Below are 9,466 nucleotides of genomic sequence, written 5' to 3'. Positions count from 1 at the left end.
AAGAGGAGCAATGGTCTCAAGTTGCAGTGGGGGAGGTTTAGGTTGGATATTAGGAAAAACTTTTTCACCTGGAGGGTGGTGAAGCACTGGAATGGGTTACCTAGGGAGGTGGCGGAATCTCCTTCCTTAGAAGTTTTTAAGGTCAGGCTTGACAAAGCCCTGGCTGGGATGATTTAATTGGGGATCGGTCCTGCTTTGAGCAGGGGGTTGGACTAGATGACGACCTGAGGTCCCTTCTAACCCTGATATTCTCTGTGGCTGCACACAGTTTACTCTGCTACTCACTGTGCTTGGACTGTTGAGGGTTGGAAGACGAGTATAGTAGACAAGGAAGCAAACTCCTTTAGATCCTCTGTTATACTCTGGCCCTTTTCCTTCTTGAGGTACAGGGAAAAATACTTAGACCCATTCCTTTCAAAATCCAAAGCGTGGAATATGAACTGACATCTCTAATGTGTCTGCTTAACCTTTCTCCTTCATACTGACTACTTTAGGGCAATTTTCTGCTGTTGAGCTGTGGATGTGGGGAAGAGCACTGCTGCAGCAGGGTGGAGCCTTAGCTAAACGCCAGTGTCCTAGTATATTTTGTCTCCTGCATTGTTTTTCAGGACATCCCTCCTCCTAAATGATTAGCTAGGTGGTGTCCACATTGAGTGAATTATAGCGATAAGTGCACTATTTAGTACAAATTTCTTAATATGCTATGGTGATTGGGCATTGTAGAATGGGGCTAAGAGAATCACTGACTGGTTGATCTTCCCTTTTATGGTAAGCATGAGGGGGAGGATAGTTAATGTAAATAACATGTGCCATCACCCCACTATAGCTATGCTTAGGCTGACCCACAGTCTCTCCATCTCAAGTACACCACCACTACAGTCTCGTGTGTATTCTAAGTGTAGCTTGCTTAATGCCAGTTTAAAAACTTAGCATGAACCAGATGGATAAGAAAATGTTGATGATAGATACCTGAAAGGCTCTAGGTAACCTTAGCCAAATTCAGGGTGGTTTTTTTATACAATTAATAGCATAGGTGGTCGTGTTTAAACATTTTTTACTTTTATTTAAATTTTCAGTTGTGGGAAATTATAGAGGACTTAGACAATTATTTAATGACAGATGGTGAGATTCAAAAAGTTAAAAGCATAACTCTTAAAACAAGTATCCCTACATCAAGCTCAGTTCTCAAGCAGCATTTTTCTTCCTTGGCCTATCTCTATTTTCAGGGGGTGTGTACAGTAACATAGGCTTGGAATGATTAATATATCATTGAATGTCAATCTCTAGACTTTTTTGCTGCTGCTTGTTTTTCGTCCCCTTTTCTCCCTGAACTTGGTGCTATTCGTATGCATTTCTAGCATCTGAAGGCATGGTGGGCTCTTGCCATTTGGTCTCACGCTTGAACTTTTCCTCGAAGGAACTGTATAATCCTCTCATTTAAAAAGGTGGTAGAGAAAAATGTGTATATTACAATTAAGAGCCTCTATCTGGCATTTTCTGAGATTAATCAACTATCACTAAACAAGGGGAAAGATGCATTGGTCTGAAACAGGTGGGTGGTATGTGTCTTGCCAATTCTTTCCTCAAGCTGTAGCGATTTTTAGCCTTCTATAAACAAATGCTGGTATACCAAGGGTCATGGTGAATTCTCCATCACTGCCAATTTTAAATCAGATTGTGTGCTTTTTAAAAGATATGCTGTTGGGATTATTTTGGGGAAGTTCTATGACTTGTGTTACACAGATTAGAGCAGATCCGTGATCTCTTCTTGGAATGTATGAACACCTTTTTTGCCCTTTTTTCCTTTCATTTGAAATCTCTTGAAGTGCAAAGCCTGACTTCCACTTTCCAAAGCTTTTGGAGTAGGCCAGGGCCTGACCTGCAGGGATGTGGGGAACCTGTTAAAATCACCATGCTTCTGTGGAAGCGCCTGTGGCAGAATATTCCATTTAGGTGTTCCCTGCAGTTGGATTATTGCATTTTTGGCACTGACTTGTGGCCTGCACTAATGTTACACTTAAGAGTTAAATTTTTTTTCCCGACAGGCTTGTGTACAGCTGGAGCCTATAATCCAAAAGCAAAAATCAGTTGAATGCAGTTACCATTTTTTCATTTAATAGAGTGACACTAAGGAGCTGGGTTAGCCCACTCAAGCAACCAGTTTATAAATAGCTGTCCATTACTAGGAGCTATAGTGTAAGGAAGGAGCATCCTGTTCTACCAAATCCTCCCTGGTGCCACTTACTTAAAGCAGCTCTGGGGTGGCAGCAGCATGTGCCAGGGCTGGCTCCCTGCCTGCACCTCACTGCTCCGGGAAGCAGCTGGCACCACAGCCCTGCACAGCCCCAGGGGGGAGGGGGGCAGCGCAGGGCTCTGCACACAGCCCTTGCTGCACCTCCAGGTACCTCCCTCAAAGCTCCCATTGGCCATGGTTCCCTGTTTCTGGCCAATAGGAGCTGCAGGGGGCGGTGCCTAGAGGCAAGGGCAACACATAAGTCTTTCTACAGCCCCACCACCCCATGATGCTGGCCGCTTCTGAAAGCAGCACAAGGCTTGCAGCACCACTGGGCAATCCTGCTGGTCAGATCCGGCCTGCAGTTTGCCCAGCCCTAGTCTATCAAGTCCTGTTTGTCTCATTTTCTAGTCAGAGTATGAAGGGTTCTCTCAAAGATTAGTACAACATTAAGCCTAGAACTAAACAATAATTGAGCAGTAGTACTTGAACACAATCTTATTTCCAGTTCCTGTTTCTAAGTAGTAAGGGTGTTAAACACAACATGGATAACTAATATTTTACAGTTGAGGGCAGGCTAATGATGCACTAGGCTGTGGCCCAGCACACAGTTTTCTAGTTTTAATAGAGCCCATCAGACAAACAGCACATTCCTTCAGTCTTTTTAAAAAGAAGCTTCAGTCATTTGTGCCTTCCTTACTTTTCACAAACTCTGTAGCAATTGAATTTTACTACATAAAACCAATGTAGGTGTACATATTTACAGAAACTAGATCTTAAAATTCACACAAGTACTTGTCCTTTGCAGTCAGAACATACCATGTGATCTCTTACCAATAACTAAGCAACAAGAATATTTGTCAATCCCCAAAATTAAAGCATGTGAAAAGGTTCGAACAACAGTGTAATTCACATTTAATCAAAATTGGATGCTGATGGGGGCTGGCTCGATTGAGGATGTTGATGCGCTGTCCAGCTGCTCAGTTTTACCTCAGTTGTAAGCATTTTTCCATTGTGCTTATTGGCTCTGTTGAAATTTGCACACAGGATTTTAGTCATTTGGTAAACCACTCTGTGGTTTCCTATCAGCAGCAGCTTCAGCTGCTTATCTTTCCTTGCTTTTTGCTTTGTTATTCTCCTCTTCTGCTTTTCTCAAGAGTTTGTTGGCCTTAATATGCAGGAGTATTTCAGTACCTTCTTCCCTTGATGGGATGCTATGTTTCTTGGCTTATCCAATTCTTGTTCTGCCTCTGTTGATATCCACCTGGGAATGCTGCGGCTTTAATCCCATTATCTTGGAGCACTGCCCATTTTTCTTCCAGTACAGTCTGTCTCACCTCTGCTTTTGGCAGTGCCTCCAATCTGTTCCTTAGTTACAGTTAGGATTTCTCACAGTGTTTTGATTTTTAATTTTATACTTTTTTCTTTACCACTTTCTGTTCAAAGCTGACCTTAACTTGCTAGGTCTGATCCTGAGCACAGTTCAAGGAGTGTCTTGCCATTTTGTTGTTTGTTCCCAGTGCATGCTTTCCTCAGTTGCTCTTTCCATTCCTTGGTTGTTATGTTCTATTTTAGCATTAAAGTCACCTGTCACAAGGAGTAAGTCATGTTTAGGTATTCTGTTGGTCACATTTTAGAGGCAATTACAGTACATAACTCATCTTTATCCTCTTCACCATGTTCATCAGAACAGTGCTGTATGATTGACATCTTTAAGAATCTGGTTTGGAGTCTGCTGTATATGATGGATTCAGGTTCCTAGTTGATTGATTTTCCCCCTTCCCTGAAATCAGGCATAATGAGCACTACTCCCTGAGCATTTGTGTCACAACGACCAGAATAAATGAGATTTCTTCTCTTGCTTGATCTAGATGAATCTTATCTCATTGATACTCAGGATTCAAGTCCATAGTTGTCTATCTCCTTCACAATCTGGAAGATCTTTGAGGTTTGAAACACCATTCTCACATTACACTAACCAACTCTGAAACGTTTTTGTGATGCCAGCATCAAACATTGTGGGGTCTTGGCATCCAGAGACTAGTTTTCACTAGGAAACCTGCAGCATGAGGGGTTGACAGTGTCCATTTTTACTGGAAGGGTAGCATGGTGGTTTTTGTAACCAGTGAAGTGTTTTCACAAGACTAAGTGGTTGGCCTTGGGCTCAACCCTCCCCATTTTATCCAGGCTTGGGACCAGCAGCCACCTCAATGTGCAACAGGCTGGATTCAGGCTCAAGAGAGCCAGTGTACATCAGATACTCACACTAAGGACCATCACAGAAAAACACATAGGAGGGCAAGCTTCCCTATTCATTTTTTTTTCTGCCAAGGCTTTTGATAGTTCACAGGGATAAATCGTGGAATATTCTTCAGTACCACATAATCCCAGTTAAAATAGTCAAGATCATCAAGGCCACATACAGAGATGCAAATTGATCTCTAAGGGTGAACAGCCAGAGTGGTTCAATGTGGCTATTGGCATGAAATGGCTACATGTTATGACATAGACTTAATTATCCAGTTTATGACAATTAGCAACACAAACACCAGTATAGCATGGTAGATGACAAATGCCTAGACTGGTTTTCACCCTGTGTGCCAACAGTGATGATTAAAGATGAAAGATTATTTAAAAAAAAAAAATAAAGAGTGAAACAGCAGACAATTTAGCAAAAATAGCAGGTGAAGCAGGGCTCAAAATTAGTTTTGGTAAAACAAATATCCTTGAAACTCAGATGTGCGACAACAGCATCATATAAAAGGCAAAACACATCAAAGTAGTACAGTTCATCTACATGAGTGCAGCACCATATGAGCCAACTGTGACCTCAAGAAGGAAGTGACATCAAGGATAGGAAAGGGATCCATAACATTTACTCAACAATGCTTAAAATCAAAGATACAGCAATAGCACAAAACTAAGAATTTTCAGTTGAGATCACCAAGATTAAACTGTCTTGATGCTAACATACAGCTGAGAGCTGGAGATCAACAAAACAATACACCTTTGAAAATAAGTGCCTACAAACGATATTGTTTGGAAAGACTTCATCACCCACCAGCAGCTTGTTTCCACCCAAATCAGAAGGAAATGCTGAACATGAAGCTGTCAAGTGGAAACACCTAGTGTGAAGCAACAATGCATGCAAGAGAACCCTTACAAGGGAGGGCAGAATCATCAATATCAAAGATTCCAAGGCCAAAAGGGACCACTGTGATCGAGTCTGACCTCCTGTATAACAGACCATAGAACTTGCCCCAAATAATTCCTAGAGTATCTCTTAACACCACAGGGCAAATGGAAGCAGCAGCAAATGACAGAAAGGAATGGAAAGAATGGTATCCACCCTGTACATCAACACTGGCATGGGAAGAGGATTACATCATAAATAAATAAATATATTTTAACCTGTGCTTGTGCAAGGGATGTGGGGTATCCCTTATCTTCAGAGAATCCACTAGCTTCATCGCCTACCTTCAAACCTGACATCTTTCTGGCCAGGCTCATTTTGGTAGTCCCTATTGAACCCATCAACAATATATCTTCTTGAGTCAGAGGGGTTGCATTTGAACAAGACTTCCTACAATAAGCAATATTGCCATGAATTGTATAGTTAGCTAATAAATGTCTGTCTGAATACATCCTTTGTTATATTTTCCTATTACAGAGATTTAAACATGTAATTTCTGTTAAGTCTACCACATTTAGCCTTTTCAGGTACATCCATGATCAGCTAGACACATTACTAAAGCATGGAATTTTAAAACTCACTTTAAAATAAAGCTACTAAGCATGTGTGAACTTCAGTTGTTTAAGAGGAAAAACGCTAAGAACTAGTAGATTATTGAGCACTTCCAAGGATAAAGATTACAGAGATTTTTTAAAGTTAAAGCTACTTACAGATTTAGAGTGTAATTAGCGCAAGTGCAGAACAAAAACTGGGCAAAAATAAGAGAGGAGCAAAGTAGTCAAAATAAATGTGTAGAATTTATTTTTCTCTGCATATGAGTAAGTGGGTTCTTCAGAAATGTAATTACCGGCATTGCAGCAAACAAGGCAACCTGGGGAGTCCTCTCCCCCACCCCCCAAAAGAACTAAAGATTTTATGGGTAGAAGTCTTTTTGGACAGCATGCAGTTACCTGTCAAAGTTTCCACTCGTTGGGCTGGGAAGCATTGGTTGGGCTTTAGGAGTAAATTCACTAACCCTTTAGCTGTGCAGCTCCTAGTAACGGTAATAAGACTCTCTGGGCTGAAGTTTGCACACACCACATTGAGAATGTATTTGAGTACTTTTGGGGGGTATCAGCTCATCAGAAAAAATATAACCTTGGTCCTTGCTTTGAAGTAGGCCAGCTTGCCCACACTATTCCATACTGAGATCTTCAGTCTAACTTAAAAAGTCAAAAACACTGCACAAAATCATTTTTACTTCAACTATTTATCTTCCTGGGGAAAGAAATCACAATAGATTACTATATCAGGACAAACCTGTATTGCAGATTTTTAATGCTGAGAAACAGTGTAGCCTTATTTTAGGCTCCCACATTGTACCTCCAGACTGATGGCACTTTACAAACAATTCAGAATTGCTAGGTTTGTGATCTGGAGTGGTTCTGTCTTAATGTCTACACTTCACTATGACAGGACAGCCCCATGGTTAAACTTGTTTCATTCCTTGCACAGGGCACAAATGGTTTGGAATGTTCCATCTATCAAGTGATATCAGTGGCTGAACATCTGTCAGTTATAAAATTATGTCAACAATTACATTATTCCCACACAGCTGTTTCCCTTGCTTGTCCCACTGCCCAATGAACAAAAATCTGTGGGGGAAAAGGGGAGACGGAGGGAGAGAGAAGAGAAATGATGACCTTGTACTTTAAATGGGTATTTTATTACCTTCCTTCAACACTCCTAATTGAGCAATGTTCTCGTATCTCCTATGCGGATAATGAAATCTGATTGATAACGCAGGTTAGCTAAAGGAGTATTTTTGAAATAGTCTTATTTACTGTCCAGCTATGTTATCAAATTGGATAGTAACAATTGTTTTTGTCCCTTCAGAAACACTTTTCCTTTATTTTCTAACACAGAAACCTGGTTTTCTTCTGTATGTAGACAAGTCTTCCCAGGGCACCATCACCAGGATCATCAAATAGTTCTGCTCAGAGTGGCTGGTACTGCACACTGCAAGGGGAGGGCTCAGTGGGTTCTGGTCACAGAGGCTTGTTATTTCAATTCTCAGCAGAATGATTTTTTGAAAATATGCAGTATCTGGAGAACATTTCATAACATGACCATTTAAATCCAGATAGTGAGCAAATTAAATTCAGCATTCATGGTTACACATTAAAAGAAAATCGCACAACACAATCGCATTCTGGCCTCCTAGCCTAAACCACATCATACATAAGAGAAGATGAAAACTGGTACAGAGCAGTGGTCAGAACTTTGCAATTTTAAGAGAATATTAAATCATGTACTAAAGCTGACTCCTTGACTCCATACAAACATGTATAGAAAAGAGGTAGTATTTTGTTGGCTATTAGAATATAGTACATAAGAGGTCAAATTCATCCTTAGTTTAACTCCTTTAACATCAGTAGAGTTACATAAGGGATTAATTTGTCCCAATGGCTGCATTGTCCCCCATATGCCATAATGAACTTTCACAGGCAGCATGCATACATTGGTTGGTCTTTCTCAACTTGTTCTATCATTTAACAGCCTCCCCATGTTAGCCTTGCCACATGATCTGTTTTCTGTTTGCTAGGCTTTATGAACCCTAAGAGTTCCAGTTCTGAAACAGCTCTAATAAAACGAGCGCTGGAAGTTCTTGTAAAGGAAATTAACAAGTATATATGTCATGATTAAAATAATTGAATTGAATGAAGTAAGCACTTACATTTCTCTCTGGTATGGGAGGGATTTATTGGTGCATAGTAAGCACAAAATTGAAATTCATTTAAATCAAGGCAACATGACCTCTGACCTACAGGATAAAGTAGCTCTTGCTCTAACTCAGGGGTTCTCAAACTGGGGGTCGGGACCCCTCAGGGGATCACGAGGTTATTACATGGGGGGTTGCGAGCTGTCAGCCTCCCCCCCACACTCCACTTTGCCTCCAGCATTTATAATAGTGTTAAATATATAAAAAAAGCGATTTTAATTTATAAGGGGGGGTCATACTCAGAGGCTTGCTATGTGAAAGGGGTCACCAGTAAAAAAAATTTGAGAACCACTGCTCTAACCTGTGCCGCTGTTTGGGTTGGATGTAGTGGTGACTACGGAGAGGTGAGGCGAGAGGGCTACACAATATTAATTTTGTAAACTCATAAAATATTTAGGGTTATTTTGTTTGTACATCCCTGGACAACAAAACTGGAAGAATGAGGGGAAGAACCCCAACCACCTGAATGAAACCCATCCTCTGGTTGCAGAAACAATGCCCCAACTTTTGACTTCAATTCAAGCATTAATGCATAATAGGTGAGGTGATGCTTTGATGTGTGCCATTCATCTCTCAACACCTAGATATACTTGATTTTAAATGGTAAAGGATTTAACTTCCTTAGAAATATTAAATGCAAGTTGACATTTTTAAAGGAAATCTACAGTATGCTACGGAATAATGAAATTGGGACATATATTATACTAACAACATTCTCTGGCACTTGGGACCTCACCTCACCCAACCCTAAAAGAATTAAGGTTTTGGCAAAAAGCGCCATATGACAAATGGTCAACCCTCCTTTTGTATTTTTTTTATTATAAGAAGATTAATTGAAAAGTATTTAGCCCTCTTTCAGTCAGTTCTCAGTGCATGGGGAAGCTGCATTTGTAAAAGCTTTGTTCATCCACGAGAAAAAGGCCACTGGTTTGTACGTATGTGAACATTAAAAAATAAATTCAAGCGAGAAACAACAAAGGATACTGGATAATTTCATCCACCTGGTCTGTGGCCACTGAATCTGGGTCTGTTCCCTCAACCGCCATTACCACCGTTGAAAAGGCCTAAAGAGCAAAGATAAGATGCATAACCCCTCCAATCACACATATCTCAGAGACAGTACTTACATTACACAGGCTTTTCTGTGAAAACGTGCATCAGCAAATGTTAAAAAGCTAAAGAAGAAAAAGTAGCTCTGTAAAGCATAACATTTGGTTTACACTGAACATAAACAAGGTACAAGCAGCAACAGGGATTTTCATTGTTGGGATAGCAGTGC

The 9,466-nt window shown here is 40.6% G+C and overlaps 1 protein-coding gene across 3 annotated transcripts in view; it reads right to left on the bottom strand.

Moving 5' to 3' along the window:
- Nucleotides 1-6,204: 6,204 nt before the first annotated feature.
- ORC3 (origin recognition complex subunit 3) overlaps nt 6,205-9,466 on the bottom strand; it is a 79,262-nt gene continuing 76,000 nt past the window's right edge. For all 3 annotated transcript variants that reach the window (XM_073336633.1, XM_073336634.1, XM_073336636.1), the window contains exons 19-20: nt 9,172-9,251; nt 6,205-8,063 (exon numbers count right to left, since the gene is read on the bottom strand). In XM_073336633.1, coding sequence (XP_073192734.1) covers nt 7,958-8,063; nt 9,172-9,251 — 186 coding nt within the window. In that variant the 3' untranslated portion in view covers nt 6,205-7,957. The remainder of the gene's footprint in view (nt 8,064-9,171; nt 9,252-9,466) is intronic.

The sequence above is a fragment of the Lepidochelys kempii genome, chromosome 3 (assembly GCF_965140265.1).
Source record: "Lepidochelys kempii isolate rLepKem1 chromosome 3, rLepKem1.hap2, whole genome shotgun sequence".
Classification (NCBI taxonomy): Eukaryota; Metazoa; Chordata; order Testudines; family Cheloniidae; genus Lepidochelys; species Lepidochelys kempii.
This window is presented reverse-complemented; position numbering and strand designations above follow the sequence as displayed.